Genomic DNA, 16,165 nt, shown 5'->3' on the forward strand with positions numbered 1-16,165 from the left:
TGTGAGTGTGTGTGTGTGTTTAGAGAAAAAGAATTCCTTTTTTTAAAAAGTGTCTGGGGGCTTCAGATTGCATATGAAACTGTTGCGTTGCTTTCGAGTTGGGCACCATGGAAGGACACTCAGTGGCCTGCCCCTACAGCATTCAGGACCTTGGTCCTACAGGATGACCCTCCCTGGCCTCCTTCACGGCTTCAGCACTGACGTGCTCCACAGGAATGCCCACTTCAAGTTTTCAGTCAATCTGAGCTCCCTTGCTGTTTTCACAGCCAACACTCGTCTGTTCAACAACACAAGGTCCCCTGAAGGCTCCATGTCCTCAGGTGTCATGCTGAAGAAAGGAAACCAAGACACCTAAGGAGGTGCCTCCCAGCTACAAAGGGACCTTAGCCCGGGAATCTGTACCCCCTTCTGCAAGTGCTTTCTCTGTCGAGACCACACTCACAGCGACACCAGAACACTCAAGACTCGGCCGGGTCTGAGGAAGCTCCGGGGAATTCCTGGGAATTTTTCCCCAGCACACAACAGGTGCTCAGCAAAAATTAGCAGAACATGAAAGACCTGGCTCCAAAGGTGACTCTCACTGCATGCTAGTGGGGAGGTAGGTGTCAGCGATGGGGGCTGGGGGCCCAAGAAAGGGCAAGGGAAGAGGGAAGGACAGTGACTTTAAATGAGGGTCAGCCTGAGAGGGACAGAAAGCGGGTGCTGGTGAGCATGGGAGGGCTCAGCTGCCCCAGGGAAGGGTTCTGCGTCCTGCCAGTCCTTCTTGCCGTCCTCTTCCTTGCCTGTCCTCGTGTCTATTCCTGTGACACCAGGCTGCTCAAAAAAGCCTACAAAGGGAAGCATTGCCCTGGCCTCTGTGGCAAGAAGGGCTGAAGGAGTGGAGACAAAATCCACTTGTCCTCTTCAAATCCCTCCTCAGGTCATCCCTCTCAGCCCCTGACCTCCGTGAAGTCACCTGCCTCTTGCTCCCATAGGTCGACACCCCAACTCCCCAACACCACCCACAGGTCGGGAAAGAGTATCTTGAGGGGGTAGAAGGGCAAAAGCTATTGCATCCACCCTGTGTAACTCATTTCCTTCCTCCCTCACACAAACCCTGGAAGTTTCCTTCTGGCAGGTTTCCTGCCACCACTCTGTGCCTTGTCCCCTTTCCTGGCCTCTGAGGTCAGACTCCCCCTTTGGGATCACGTCCTCCTTCTCTGCAGAGAATTACCGCATCAGGAGGGGACCTACTCTTGGCCCCTCTGTTTGCTTTTCCCTGGAGTCCTAGAGACTGTCAGAGACTGAGCTTTCTGAGGAGTGAACTGTGGGTGCTGAGGCAGATGAGGAAACCCAGACTCAGACAGGGATTTAGAGATCAGAATCCCTGAGCATGGCTGAACTTATCAAGTGTTTCTGGGGCAAAACAATCACAGGAACTTCAAGGGTTCAACTCACATAAAACATTGGCTATGTGCCCTCTGGAAAGACCCCTATTGAGAACACCTTCCCGTCAATGCCCACTAAGTTGACACCTGACGAGTACAAGCCAGGTTGATGGCTTTTCTCCCCATGCCCACCCATGTACACGGGTATCTTCAAAGGTAGGAGACGTCCCTGACCACCATCAAGCGATTTCCGTGACCAGGAAAAAGCACACCCTGAGGAGGTGGGCAGCAGGCAGACAAGGTGTGGGCTAAACCTCCCTCGACCTGCTCACACACTCCCCAATTGTCCCCCCACCGTTGTCCCAAGAGTCTTAGAGCTTTGAGTGGCCACCCAGGGCAACAATACAACCAGGAGCACTATTGGATTCTTGTTCCTCAGCTGTATAACTTGGCACTTTGCTACTAACATCTCTGGAGTCTTGAATGAAATCCCAGGAGAATCATGGCCAGGAGGGGAGGGAGCATATAGGACAGGTGACTTGATGACACCAGAACTGCCTCTGTGCACTCTATTTCTCTCCCCAGAACATATGATCTGTCACAGAGCATCCAACCCCACCAAACAAGTGCCACAGTCTTGGCTTCACAGGGCCTTGGCCGGCCTTGGGAGGATCCTGGTGAGTATGGCGTCTGCCAGGAAGGTGGGCATGTAGCTCATGGGGAGGTAGAAGAGCTTGGCGTCCCAGCCAGCCGAGTAGCGGGTGCGGGGGTGGCAGGCGGTCAGCGCATGCTCCATGCAGTCCGTCACCTCTGACAGATTCTCCTCGGCCGCTGGCAAAACGTGTTCAGATATAAGTTTGAGGTCTGTTCAGGATGAGAAAACAGCCTTAATGGAGCAGCACAACCCCCTCTCCCTTTCACAGCTCTAAGTTAGAAGGAATGGTTCGAAGAATTCCTGGGCCCCACAGTGATGTGCCCCAAATCTAATCAATGTAAGTTGCCCACGGCTGTGGTCCATCCTTATCCCAGGAAAAACTGGTCCACACTAAGCCACCTCTGCCTCTCTTCCTGGGAATATCTGGACTCCATAAGTTGAAAGTCTCTACTAACAGAGCCAAAGTGAAGGAAAACCAGTCCACTCCAAACCCAGCTGGCTATGGGTCCATGGCATCCTCCCTCCCTGTCTTTAGTTTCCTCTTCAAAATAATGACGGGACAGTGTCTACAATTGTAGTGAGCCTGGTTTCCTTCTCTAAGTGACCCGTTGACCACACAGCACATTGGGAATAGGGATGAACGTCCCCACTTTGTGATGAGGCTGAACTTCCCTCTCCCCAGTACCCAGCAGGAGGACAGACCCTCATGGTGTTGGAGACATTAATCATGGCTCAATGTTTAGTTGTCTCACTGTCCACAGTTTACTCACAGGATTCCAGAAACTTCCGGCCATAGATCTCCTTGATCTCGGATCCGGCCTGGTCCCACACCTCCCGAATCTGCCGCAAAACTCTCTCAGTGTTGGTCATGTTCGTCTTGAAGGAACCAGGTTCAATTACAGCCACCTTCACCCCAAAGTGGGCGAGCTCCCTCCTGGGAGACAGACAAGCAGAGGGCAAGGAGTTGAGAGGTCTTGCAGGCGAACACAAAAGACATGTAAACTCAATGAAAATCCAACACAGGGTGGTGGTAGAATAAGCCAGAAAGCATGGCATGTTGGGAAGTGCAGCAGAAGGCCAACAAAAATTATGACCATGGCATTGACTGTGTGTAGCGATGACATGTTTTACACACAGAGCTCACCAGCTCCGAATCCCTTGGAATCAGCTGCAAGGCACCACTGCTGGGCTAGCTCCCCCATGCCCCTCACATCCAGGGCATCACCAGGATGCGCCCGTTTCACCCTCTATGCTCCTCTGTCCCCTTCCTCCCTCTGCTGCTCCAGTAAACTCCCTGGCCATCTCTCCCTGGCTGCTGCGGCTGTGTCTGCCTACAGTCGCGGTTCCCCACACGAATAGCCATTCTGCTCCCTTCAGCCAGTGGGCATCTAGATGCCCATTAAACCAAATACCCACCCTGAGTACATCCAGGCCGTGGAATCCACTGTCAATAGCATGAAGTACAGCACATGTCCAGAACCGACAGGACTCCACGGCCCACTGCTGACCCCCTGTCCAGCGCAAACACCTGTCCTGGCCTTTTACTTTGGCCCAAGAAGTCCCCACAGCATAGGCAGTCAGCTGACGCCCACCCTCGGCCCAGGATGACCCTGTTGTCTCATCAGGAGTCCTGTTGACCCCTCGTTAGCAGGGTGCCAGGTCTAGGTCTTCAGTTCTCGTCTCAGACCTCACAGCCAGGACCCTCCCCAAATCTGGGTGCTGCCATGGCCACCATGGCTTACTTAATCACAGTCCCTATAAGGGTTGGAAACAATGTTTTTCTGTCTCCTGTTGTTCTCCCTCTCAGCTATTGGGGTTTTCAAGTCAAGGAGCAAACCTTGCTGTCCTAGGCTGCGTTATTCTGCACTCACACTAGTGCCCGCTGCTGTGTGTTGTGCTGAGTCAGAGGCCGCACCGACCCCTCAAGGGCTCCCTGCACCCGAGTATCTCAGTGGCTGTGGACATGGGCCCAGCAGCCAACTCTCCCACTTCCAATCTGCTTCAGACACGCCCTGTTCGTGGGCCCTCCTCAGAAGGCTCAGAAAGAGGTTACATAATTTTGTCGGCCTCGAGCCCCTGTTGTACATTCACAATCAAAGGCTGGCTGAATCCAGAACGGGAGAAGGGCCAAAAAGCCTGAGAGATGGATCTCGAAGAAGGGCCTCTAAATCTGTCATGAAGTCAAACCCCTGTAAAATGCTCCCACAGAAGACCAGGAACGGGAGGACTCAGGCAGGGCCCTATCCCAGTGCAATACCTGAGGGAGTCCGAGAAGGCCTCTACGCCGTACTTGGAGATGCTGTAGCCGCCACCCACAGCAGACAATCTACCCGCGATACTGGAGATGTTGACCACGCGGCCCCTCGCCTTCCTCACTAAGGGCAGCAGGCTCAGAGTCACCTCGATCGTCCCCAGCAGGTTCACGTTCAGTGTGGTCACAAAGTCTTGTTTGGTCAGCCACTCATTGCAGCCCGAAGGACCGGAGATGCCAGCGTTATTCACCAGGCCCCAGAGTCCTGGGGACAGTGGGAAATTCAGAGACCAACACTGTATTGTGTGTGTGGTGTGGATACAGCGAGAGTTCAAGTTCACCTTCCAGTTGAGTTTATTTATGGAGTCAAGAAAAATGTTCTGCTTGGAATGGGGAAAAGAGTTGGGGATGAAATCAGGATGTGGTGACTTAAGGGTGTCAGCGTTTGCATATTCTTCAAGCTATTGGAAGTTAGGGATGGTCCTTGTCATCTCTGCTCCCAGTGCCTGGACACCAGCATGCAACAAACCCAACTTTCTTAAGTGCATGGACAGAGTTTGAGAAAATAGAGTGAGTGCTCATAAATTATGTCATGAGGGGACAGAGACAGAGACAGTAAAAGAGGAAGGGAGTAAAACAAACAAACAAAAATAATCAAGGGAAAGCCAGAGAAGAGCAAGAATGAAAGGGAAAGACAAATTGAACCATGAATAATTGTTTTGTGACCCTGGTTGGGAGAGACACGCTGAACACTTAAGACTCAGGAAGCGTGAAGAACAGGCACATTTGGACATCTGGGGATAGGCTGTGATGCAACATGCACCAATTTTGAGGCAATGTTTGCTCAGGAAGCAAAGTTCACTCTCCACCTGGGAATTCCAAAGCTCACCATGGAGTGGATACACAGGGCAGACTGGGGAGGAGGCCTCAGGCCACACCAGTGTCCAGATGGCACCGTTAGCCCCAGGCAGTGCCAAACTCTCCTTCTGCCCTCCCCAAAGTCCACCCTTGGCATAACCTCACGGGTCCCCAGCCCACTGAGCTCTCTGGAAGACTGTCTGCGAGATATACAGGAACAAAACCACAAGATGAAGGATTTGAAACAGTCTGAGTTCCCCACCTAGAGGCCCCAGGTCTCCAGGGGCAGGGTTTTCGGTGGGCCAGGCCTGGGGTGCAGTTAGACAGAGTTTGAAGGTAAGAATGTTGGAAGGAGAATAAGGCCTTGCAATATTAGTCCTCCCCCCACACAAACCATTCATGGCCTCCAAGTAATGAGTATTCCTTGATACAATTATTTTAGTCTACTTGAATAAGATTGCTAAGCATGTGAACAAACCTTATTACAGAATCTTTGCTGGGATGGTATTTATGTCAGGAAAAGTGGGAAACTAAGTTCAGCATCCAACAATATACGACTGCTTTAATAAATTATATTCTCTCAGCATTAATATGCAGAGGTTGAATATCATATTTTGGAAGGATTTGAAGGTATGAAGCTGATCCCAGAATACATGAGGTAGACAGAAATTAACTCTGGGGGGTGTGATTACGGTGAATATTGTTTTACCTTTATCCTCTTCTATGTTTTCCTCAATGAGCATGTTTTAAATTTCTAATCAGAAGAAAGAAATCCATGATCCCCCTTCTCACAAAAAGAACAGGCAGTGTAATGTAGCAGAAAGAACAGGAGTTATCACTGAATATTTGATAGGAAGTCCCTTCAGCACTCTAAGCCTCCATCCTCATGAGTCAAGTGAGGACACATAATCTCAGAGCCCTCGGGGGGACAAGTGTGAAGGAAGCAGTAAGAAATGCTGAGATCATGAGCCTGGATCCAGCCTGGCCCAGGCCCCCACTGTCGCATGCCCAGCTCAAGGTCTAGCTCAGGGGCCCAACCTTCCTCCAGAGAGTCGACCCTAAACATAGCTGGTGCTCCTCTCAACCTGTGGCTTAGGCACAATCACTCTAGGATTTCTGCTCCAGCAAATGCAAAGCTCACAGTCCTTCAAAATCCAAATATCTTGGGAATCTTCCAGGTTAGCAGACAAAAGGTTCCCCCTTCCCAGAGAGAGAGGAAAGAGACACAAAGAGGAATCTGGGGGTACCTCTGTCTCCCACGCGTTCCTTCACCCACTGGGTGGCTGCAGTGATGTTCTCTGTCTTGGCGATGTCTAGAGTCACCGTCTCTAGCCTGTCTGATGACTGGGCCCTCAGCTGCTCGGCCGCCTTCTCTGTCCTACAGGCAGCCAGCACCCTCAAGCCACGCATGTCCAGCTGTCTGGCCAGCAGGTTCCCAAAGCCAGAGCCGCAGCCCGTGATGAAGACGTACTTGTCTCGGAGGTGGCTCACCACCTGCCTCTCCCGGTACCAGCGCACAAGGTAGTACAGGCCCACGAGGGCCGCCAGGTACAGCCACATGTCGATGGGGAGACAGACACACACAGACTTGGGTACAAGGAGACTATGGCCAGTGTTCAGACAGGAGGACTAAAGGACACAGAGGGTGGCAGTTGGCAGGGAAGGCTCCAGGCACTCTGGCATGGAGCCTTCACTTTCCTCTCCCCACCTCCCTGCTCTTGGCACTGCTGTTGCGAGAAGTGATGCGGACCCTTGAAAGACCTCAAGTCCTGCCCCGTAAGAACAAATTACTGCTCAGCAATGCCTCCCTAGTCCACCGATGTCACTCTGCCCTGCTGTGCCCACACAGGTGTCCACACAGGTCCACACATAAGTGTCCACACAAGTGTCCATACCAGAGCACACACATGCACACCATGGCACACAGACCACTCCAGCTACCTTGGAGGGTCAGAACTGTCTGTGCCTATCTCGTACAGTAACACTCCTGGCCTGCACAGAGAAGACCCAGGTGAACTGGGAAGATACACCTGGATTCAAGACACGGTAGTTCGAAATTCTCTGATCCTGGGTTTTCACAGCTGGTCAGCATCCAGAATCACTCAGGAAACTAAGTCACTGCCAGTCTCTCTAGGATTGGAAGGAGAAGGCAAAAAGAGTAGGCAGGTATAGGTCCACTCCTGCTAGAGTAGGTCTCTGGAAAGAAAGAGTATGAGATGCCAAAGGGTAGTCACAACTCAGCAGCAAGAAAGCAGAGAGAAATGAAATGGGGCTCGGAACCTGGAAGAAAGAAACTCCCGGAGTCACGGGGAGGGAGCAGAGGAAGGACCCAAACAAAGCAGATGTCACAGTGCTTACCGTTCACCTCTTGTGGGTGCCTTTTCCTGCACGCCCTGGGTGCTGGGTACACTGCCCTCTGCCCTCCTGCTCTGGGGCCTCCCCTCCCAGGTCACCCATCCCGAATATTGTCAGGGACTTCCATTTCCTTCAACCATGAATTCTCAGTGGCCGTGCACAGACACATTTCCCAATCCTCACACCTACTGCTCTCCCTTGCTCATCCTTACAGTGTGCCACCCTTAGCTGGGTGGCAGGAGCTTCCCAGTCCACTTCAGTGTCGGCAGCAATTCCAAGAGGTCCCAAGGAAGCAGTCACAGGGAGGGACACTGACTCAACTGGACCCTCGGACAGAATGTGAAATCCTCTGGAGCCCCCACCCCCTCCCAGTGCTTCCACTGCGACCCCTGCACAAGACAGTGGAGCGAGAGGTCACCCCAACCCCCTTTGCTTTTATCTGGCTCTTTAGTTGGAACTAAAAGCCAATTGTCACCAGGCAGATATAAACTTTATTAGTTTTACATGCACATGGGCAGTTTCACAAGAGAGTAAAGTCCAAAGAATCGGCTAAGCAAATATGTTTTTGTAAGTTTTAGACAAAGACTAATATATCTGAGAAGAAATGACAGGACGAAGACAGTGTTGCGAGGAGCAGTAAATTTTTTAGAGGAGTCACTGGGAGATATGTAGGGGGCTGTGAAACAGGTGGCAGACGAGGATTACTGTAAGTATGTTTATTCCGTCAGGTCTATCGTCCCTCTAATTTCAAGTCTCTGGTGATAAGGGTCATTTTCTTACCCTGGTGTAGAGAGGGTCCCCCTGCCAGAGGAATCTTTTTCCCTTGCTGGATGCAGGAAGAGACAGATCAGCTTACCCGCTCTGACACTAGTTTTCCCCATGTTTTTAACTCAAATAATCAATACACCAATCTGACATATAGTAGGATGGCACGTCCTTCACCCCTTCATTTCCCCAGTCTGAAATTTAACTAGAAGTTTTAAATATTAAAAGTTGATTTGGAGGCAAAAATGAGAAGTCTCATGACGCTGTTGTCTCTTGGCATTCATCTGTGCTCCAGACTTTTTCCACCAGACACTCGCTCTGGCAAGAGCAACAATCTAGATATTTTAAATAATCTAGATATTGACATAACCAACCATCAGATTGATCAGTTACCATAGCCAGGGTTTGGAAGACTAGTACAAAAGGGTGCCTTGTCAGTGCTGGACTTGTCAGAAAAATTGTAAAAGTTAGTATGAGCAAGACACAGTTTGGAAAAAAGTCCATAGTGGAGGACTAGAGGGAGAGTAGGATAGACTACGACAGTCCCCTGTCAGCTTTCCAGTACTCTAGCCACAGATGCAGAAAGGTTTTGTCAATGAAAACAAGATGTTGCTGTTGTTGTTTGTTTTTTTTCCTAAGGAAGAGGAGTAAGGAGACTTAAAATGGGGAGAAAATAGGTGGAAGTAGAATTTCTTGACTGGTGGTCTTGGGAAAATCTGTCCATCTCAATGAAATATTATCTGCTTCTGGGGGCTGGGGATTGGCCCTGGAAAGCTTTACTTTAGGGTCTCCTTGATGGGTGGTTTTCAAATTGTCTTGGGAGTTCTGACCAGGATCCAGCTTGGTGTGCCTTGTGAGGGGCCAGGAGGATTTTTCCTTCATTTCGATGGCAGTGTATGTGGTCAGTAGTATTTCATATGGGCCTTCCCAGCGAGGTGACAGGGCATGCTTTCTTCTAAACATCTTGACATGCCTACAGTCTCCTGGTAGAAAAGAATGGCATGACTTGTCAGTGGGCAGAGGCCATGCCCTTTTAGCCTGTAGATGATATGCTCCAAGCATATTACTTAGTGCCTAGATGTAGCTAGTCACAGCATCAATCCCCATAGTGTTCACTCAACTCAGGAATGGAAGGTTTAGAGGTGCCAGCAGGCATAGGGCAGCAGAACATTATTTTAAGAGTGGTTAATCCATGGCTTCTATCTGGAGTATTCTGAAGTTTTATAAGGGCCAGAGGTAATGCTTCTGGCCATTTGAATCTAGTTTTTTGACAGAATTTTCCAAACTCCATTTATCGTCGAGGTTTTTACATTGCACTTGTCCTGAGGACTGGGGATGGGATGGGGTATGAAATTTTAGCGAGCATCCCAGAGTTTTTGCAAGCAAGTGGTTTATCTCTGCTGTAAACTGAGTTCCTTGGCCTGGCTCCATCCATAAAGTGCCGCCAAAGGGAGGAACAGTGTCAGCTGTCAATTTCTTTCCCAGTGCTGTGGCATCAGCACGTCTAGTCAGATAGCATCAGTCCCTCGACTGAACATGCAGACAGTAACCGAACAGTGAGGAGAGCCTAGCGCTGGAGGTAAGTCTGTGGGTGTGTCTATCTGGGGAGCTGCAGGGGCCACATGGGCCTTGGAGGACATCCTGAGGACTCTTGGTTTCCTCCAGAGATTTGGTCAGATTTACAAATAATGCACTGGGAAATAATTTGGTCAGAAATTTTGTGGATCCTGGGTCAAAACCACTTACCTTTTATTCCCCCACGTATCCCCCATTTGCACATCCCCCACGTACCCCCCATCTGGGGGACATAAGTGCGCAGGGTAGGAGAAAAAGGGGCCACAGGAAGTCCATTTGGAGCATGTATAATCCGTCTGGTGATTGCTCAGCACCCTTTTGTATCCATTATCTTTTTCACATTTGGGGACATTTGCCTGATGGCCAATAATTTCGGTCAGGGATAAAGGCAAGTTTATAAGTTGGGCAGGAGAAGGATAAGGGGTCTGTTTGGGGCTGTGTCCTTAGCAGCCCTGCCTGACCTAACATTCCCTAGACAGGGAGTGTCAGTCCCTTGGAGTGGGCTGGACAGTGAGCAACAGCAATGTTGGTGGCAGGGTGAATAGCCTGTCTTAAGGCAGCCCTCACATGTCCATTAGTAACAGGAGCACCAGCAGTGGCAGGAATCCACGGGACGTCCGGATTATGCCGACAGCACGACAGGCTCCGAAAGCGTATCTGAAGTCGGTGTAAATAACGCCAGGGTTTTTCCTTTGCGAGTGTGCAAGCTCTGACAAGAGCTATAAGTTCATGAGCTTGACACACTTTATAGTGGGCAAAGGAGGATGCCTCAGTGTTTTTTGGTGGGGAAACTATGCCATAGCCGATTATTGTGTTTCCCTTAAAATTGCGTTTACAAGGGCCCTCACAAAATAGCAGTAAGTCTGCATTGTCTAAAGGAGTATGTGAGGGGTCATCTTGTAGCTTTGCAACCATTGCTCCAGCAGTTGCTAGGCAATCTTGTGGAACTGAATGAGGGTCTCTAACCTCAGGGAAGGGTAGGAGCGTAGCAGGATTTATTTATTTATTTATTTATTTTGTTGTTGTTGAGACAGAGTCTCACTCTGTTGCCTGGGCTAGAGTGCCATGGCATCAGCCTCGCTCACAGCAACCTCAAACTCCTGGGCTCAAGCGATCCTCCTGCCTCAGCCTGCCGAGTAGCTGGGACTACAGGCATGCGCCACCATGCCCGGCTAATTTTTTCTATATATATTTTTAGTTGTCCATATAATTTCTTTCTATTTTTAGTAGAGACGGAGTCTTGCTCTTGCTCAGGCTGGTCTCAAACTCCTGAGCTCAAAGGATCCGCCTGCCTCAGCCTCGCAGAGTGCTAGGATTACAGGCATGAGCCACCGCGCCCAGCCACATAGCAGGATTTAAAGTGTTACAATGATGCAAGATGACAGATGGATTTGTTAATAGGACGCCTCTCTGTGTGCAGAGGTGCTGCATCTTAGGAACTTGTAGGGAGCAGATACAACAGGCAGAACAGAGAGAGAAACGGGGGAGCCCACTGTGTGAGTGCTGGCTTAATCCACTAGGGCGGCACGTGCTGCTACTACACACAGGCCTGGGGGCATACCTGCTGCCACAGGAGGAATTGGCACAAGAAATATGCCACAGGGCGTATCTGAGAGACAAAGGGTTGCCCTAGAATACCTACAGCATGCCCATTATTCTCACCACAATATAGGTGAAATGGTTTGTGAAAATGAGGTTAGCCAAGAGCAGGGGTGTGGACAGTGCTACCTTTATGGCTTCAGAGGAAGTTAATGTCAGAGAATGGGCTCTGGATTGGTATCTGGGAGGAGGGCATGGAGTGGTTTAGCAAGAGCAGCAAAATTAGGACTCCACTGCTGGCAATAGCCAGTTGTCCCTACAAATTGATGTAGCTGCTTTTTCCTTTTAGGGAGAGGGATGGATAAAATTGACTCAGGTCAATTTGGGGTGAGTTTTTGAGTGCCCTGAGATATTTCAGGTCCTAAGTAGTAACAGGTGTGTGCACCAGTTGAGGTTTAGATCTGGAGGCTTTATGGCCTCGTCAGCCAGAGCCTTAGGAGAACTCGAGGGTCAGTAAGGGCACCCTGTTCAGTTGATAAGGAAAACCCCCATCTATTACTTGGCACAGCAGCCACCTGAGAGCCCCACCCCTCAGGGAAGACCCGCATCAGCATAATACTAACCTAACACCTGGCCCATCAACTAATCTATTACCTGGCGCATCAGCATAACACTAAACCTATTACCTGGTGCATCAACTACCCTATTACCTGGTGCATCAACATAATACTAACCTATTGCCTGACACATCAACTAACCTATTACCTGGCAGGCATTAGTCACCTGAGACCCCACCCCTCGGATCACCTCAACTTAATAAAAGTGGGAAAAATTGGGTAGATGACTCTCAGAATTTGGTGGCGAGACCCCTCTGAGCCCGCCGGCGAATAAACCTTGATTCTCTGACTCCCTGTGTGCCACTCGGTTTGTCCTGGGGACCGCTCGCTGTAACACTTGCTGTAACACAGTTTGATTACAAAGCAGAAGGCCATCATACTGCACAACGGTGGAGCCTTGGGTGAAGGCCACAGAATCCACGTTGGCTTTAAGGATTTGAGAGGATATTGAGGGGGACGCACAATATCCCTGAGTCAGGGAGCCCATGTTAATTGTCCTCCTCTGCATGTAAATGCAAAGAGAACTGTGAGGCTGGGTGCAAAGGAATTGAAAAGAAAGCTGAGCAGGAGTCGTGGGCTGTGAACCAGGCTGCATCTCCAGGAATCCAGGTAAGGACAGTAGCTGGATAGGAGCAGAGGGTAGCAGGGAATTACCAGGGAGTTTATGGCTCTTAGATCCTGCACAAATTGGTACATTTGACTTCCATCTGCATCAAATTTTCCTTGTGTTTTTATTAGTAAGATTGGGGTGTTACAGGGTGAGGTGATGAAAGTAAGTACATCTTGCTGTAAAAGAGAGGCTATTATAAGTTTGATTCCTTGCTCTGCATCTCATGACAGGGGCTACTGTGCTACCTACGGATGGGAAAGGTTTGTTCCTCTTCTATGTAGCGTGTACTGATTTGCACTCAGTAGCAGTCCACCTCATTTCCATGGAAAGCCCAGAGACTAGCTGAGATACCTTTCAAAATTGCATCCTCTTTAGAGGAATTTAAATCAAGATGAGTTTCCATGAGACAGAGCAGAAAGCTTGAAGTTTGGTCTGAAGGCAGAGAAATAAAAACACCTTCTGTAAGGGTGCGAACAAGGGCACCAGGGTTTTGAGAAAGATTTCTCCAGGAAAAGATTAGGATAGAAAGAAGAAGTTTATTTACTTTTTCCTGGGTGGAAAAAGGGCCACCACAGAAGTGAAGGAGGTAGAGAATGTTGGTAGAGAGAACTAGGTATTCGGGGTTTTTTATTTAGTGGATGTAAAGGTTTATGGCTGGAGCCAAATTAGCAGAGCACTGGAAACTGTTACATTTGTTCTTCTCTTCTAAACAGCAGGCTGATAACAGAAGCGGCTAGAGGATGTCAGAGTCCAAGAGTTGGCTCCCCTGCCTTTCTTGGAGACAGGCTTTATCTCTGGAGATGTGACTCTGCCCTGGAGACAGGGCAGAGGCCTGAAGCTGGCACCCTGCTGTTCACTCAGGAATCCTTCCACTATAAAAAAAAAGTTGCACAGAGACTCCAACAGCTTGAATAGAACCAGAAGTAAGAGGTAGAGATACTTCCTCTAAGCAAAGAGTAGAAAAAGTCACACCAGTGTCAATTGTAAAATCCAGTTCCCAATCTACTGAAAGCTTTGTGGTGGGCTCAGGGGTGCTACTGAGGATGGGCCGACCCCATCAGTCAATGGGGTGCTGTCCCACAGGGAGGGAAAAAGGAGCCTACTGAGAGTGCTGGGTTTATAGGGAGAGTTTCTCCCTTTTAAGTACAGGACAGCAGTTTTTCCAATGCCCCAGCTTTTATGCAATATCTGCAAGTTTTTGAAGGCAAACTGAAAAGCCCTGTGGTTCACCAGAGCCAGGAGAGGACTTTGAGTCATTCTCAGAGGCCTGTCTTTGTTTCTGTAATGATTCAAGCTGCAAGGCAAGGACTTCTTTTCCTCTTTTCTCTTGTTTTCTTTTTTTTTTTATAAACATAAGAAATACATTTTTAATAAAGCTTGACATGAAGTCCTTAACATTTATTTATTTATTTTTTATTTCATCTTGTTATGGGGGATACAGAATTGCAGGTTACATACGTTGCTCCTGTACCGCCTTTCCCCCCAAGTCAGAGCTCCAGGCGTGTCTGTTCCCCAGGTCGTGCGCATTGCACCCATCATGTAGGTATATATCCCTCCCTTCCCCACCCCCCCCTTCCCGAGTCAGCACCTTCAAGTGTTACCACTCCCCAAACGGTGCACAATGCACTCATTGTGTAGGCATACCCCCATCCCCTCCCCCACCCCCCACCTCAGTCTGATGTCCAATTGGTGTCGTTCCCAGATTTGTATTTAGGTGATGATCAGGAAACCAATTTTCTGGTGAGTACATGTGATGCTTGTTTTTCCATTCTTGGGATACTTCACTTAATATAATGGGTTCCAACTCTCTCCAGGAGAACCATAGAGATGTCGTATCTTCATCATTCCTTATAGCTGAGTAATATTCCATGGTATACATATACCACAGCTTACTAATCCAATCATGTATTGATGGGCATTTGGGTTGTTTCCACATCTTTGCTATTGTGAATTGTGCTGCTATAAACATTCGGGTACATGTGTCTTTGTTAAAGAATGACCTTTTTTCCTTTGGGTATATGCCCAGTAATGGGATTGCTGGGTCAAATGGCAGGTCTACTTGAATCTGTTTAAGATACCTCCATAATGCTTTCCACAGGGGTTGCACTAGTTTGCAGTCCCACCAGCAGTGTATTAGTGTTCCTGTCTCTCCACACCCACGCCAACATGTGTTGTTTTGGGTTTTTTTGATAAAGACCATTCTCATTGGAGTTAAGTGATATCTCATTGTGGTTTTGATTTGCATTTCTCTGATGATTAGGGATGTTGAGCATTTTTTCATATGTTTGTTAGCCATTCTTATATCTTCTTTCGAGAAGTTTCTATTCATGTCATTTGCCCACTTTTTAGGGTTGCTTGATTTTTTCTTGCTGATTTTCCTGAGTTCTAAATAGATTCTCGTTATCAGTCCTTTATCTGATGTGTAGTATGCAAAAATTTTTTCCCATTCTGTAGGTGGTCTGTTTATTCTCTGGACTGTTTCTTTGGCTGTGCAGAAGCTTTTTAATTTAATCATGTCCCATTCATTTATTTTTGTTGCTGCTGTGATTGCCTTGGGGGTCTTCTTCATAAATTCTTTGCCTAGGCCAATGTCTGTAAGAGTCTTTCCTATATTTTCTTCTAGAATTCTGATTGTATCACGCCTAAGGTTTAAGTCTGTTATCCATCGTGATTTGATTTTTGTGAGAGGTGAAAGCTGTGGGTCCTGTTTCAGTCTTCTACAAGTGGCTAACCAATTCTCCCAGCACCATTTATTGAATAGGGATTCTTGTCCCCAGAGTATATTCTTTCCCGCTTTGTCAAAAATTAGGTGACTATATGAGGATGGTTCTATATTTGGATTTTCTGTTGTGTTCCACTGGTCTGTGTCCCTGAACTTGTGCCAATACCAGGCTGTTTTAAGAACCACGGCCTTGTAGTATAGTTTGAGGTCTGGCAAATTAATACCTCCCATTTTGTTTTTGTTGCTTAAAATTGCTTTTGCTATATGGGGTCTTCTTTGATTCCATACAAAGTGTATAATTATTTTCTCTATGTCTGTAAAGAATGATGTTGGTAATTTAATAGGGATTGCATTGAATCTGTAGATCACTTTGGGTAGTATAGACATTTTAACAATGTTGATTCTTCCGATCCACGAGCATGGTATATTTTTCCATCTATTTGCAAATTCTGCTATTTCCTTTCTCAGTGTTTCATAGTTTTCCTTATAGAGGTCCTTTACCTCTTTAGTTAGATATATACCTAGATATTTTATTTTCTTTGTTGCTATTTTGAAGGGTATTGAGTCTTTAATTTGGTTTTCCGATTGACTGTTATTGGCATATATAAATGCCTCTGATTTGTGTATATTAATTTTGTAGCCTGAGACTTTGCTATATTCGTTAATCAATTCCAGAAGTCTCATGGTTGAATCCTGGGGGTTTTCCAGATATAACATCATATCATCAGCAAAAAGTGAGAGTTTGATCTCTTCCTTCCCTATTTGGACTCCCTTGATTCTGCTCTCTTGCCTGATAGCTCTCGCAAGGACTTCCAATACTATGTTGAAAAGTAATGGAGACAATGGGCAGC

At 48.1% G+C, this 16,165-nt stretch overlaps 1 protein-coding gene across 2 annotated transcripts; it reads right to left on the reverse strand.

Moving 5' to 3' along the window:
* Positions 1 to 1,922: 1,922 nt before the first annotated feature.
* On the reverse strand, positions 1,923 to 7,689 carry LOC138396688 (retinol dehydrogenase 7-like). Of its 2 annotated transcripts, XM_069490325.1 has the most exons (5): positions 7,490 to 7,689; positions 6,379 to 6,760; positions 4,280 to 4,538; positions 2,793 to 2,956; positions 1,923 to 2,231 (listed from the first exon to the last, which is right to left on the reverse strand). In XM_069490325.1, the coding sequence occupies exons 2-5, from the start codon at positions 6,689 to 6,691 to the stop codon at positions 2,011 to 2,013; spliced, it is 957 nt and encodes a 318-aa protein (XP_069346426.1). In that variant the 5' UTR covers positions 6,692 to 6,760; positions 7,490 to 7,689; the 3' UTR covers positions 1,923 to 2,010. The 2 variants fall into 2 exon arrangements, with proteins under 2 accessions (XP_069346426.1, XP_069346425.1); XM_069490324.1 differs by lacking the exon at positions 7,490 to 7,689 and having other exon boundaries at positions 6,379 to 7,451.
* Positions 7,690 to 16,165: the final 8,476 nt, after the last annotated feature.

This window comes from Eulemur rufifrons, chromosome 16, assembly GCF_041146395.1.
Source record: "Eulemur rufifrons isolate Redbay chromosome 16, OSU_ERuf_1, whole genome shotgun sequence".
NCBI lineage: Eukaryota > Metazoa > Chordata > Mammalia > Primates > Lemuridae > Eulemur > Eulemur rufifrons.

What these genes read in the sequence shown, in the direction of transcription:
- LOC138396688 (XM_069490325.1), bottom strand. Translation starts at nt 6,691, where the DNA reads ATGTGGCTGTACCTGGCGGCCCTCGTGGGCCTGTACTACCTTGTGCGC. An exon ending in GGAACGCGTGGGAGACAGAG is followed by an intron (nt 4,539 to 6,378) that starts GTACCCCCAGAT and finishes CACTGTCCCCAG; the next exon opens with GACTCTGGGGCCTGGTGAAT. An exon ending in GCCTTCTCGGACTCCCTCAG is followed by an intron (nt 2,957 to 4,279) that starts GTATTGCACTGG and finishes TCTGTCTCCCAG; the next exon opens with GAGGGAGCTCGCCCACTTTG.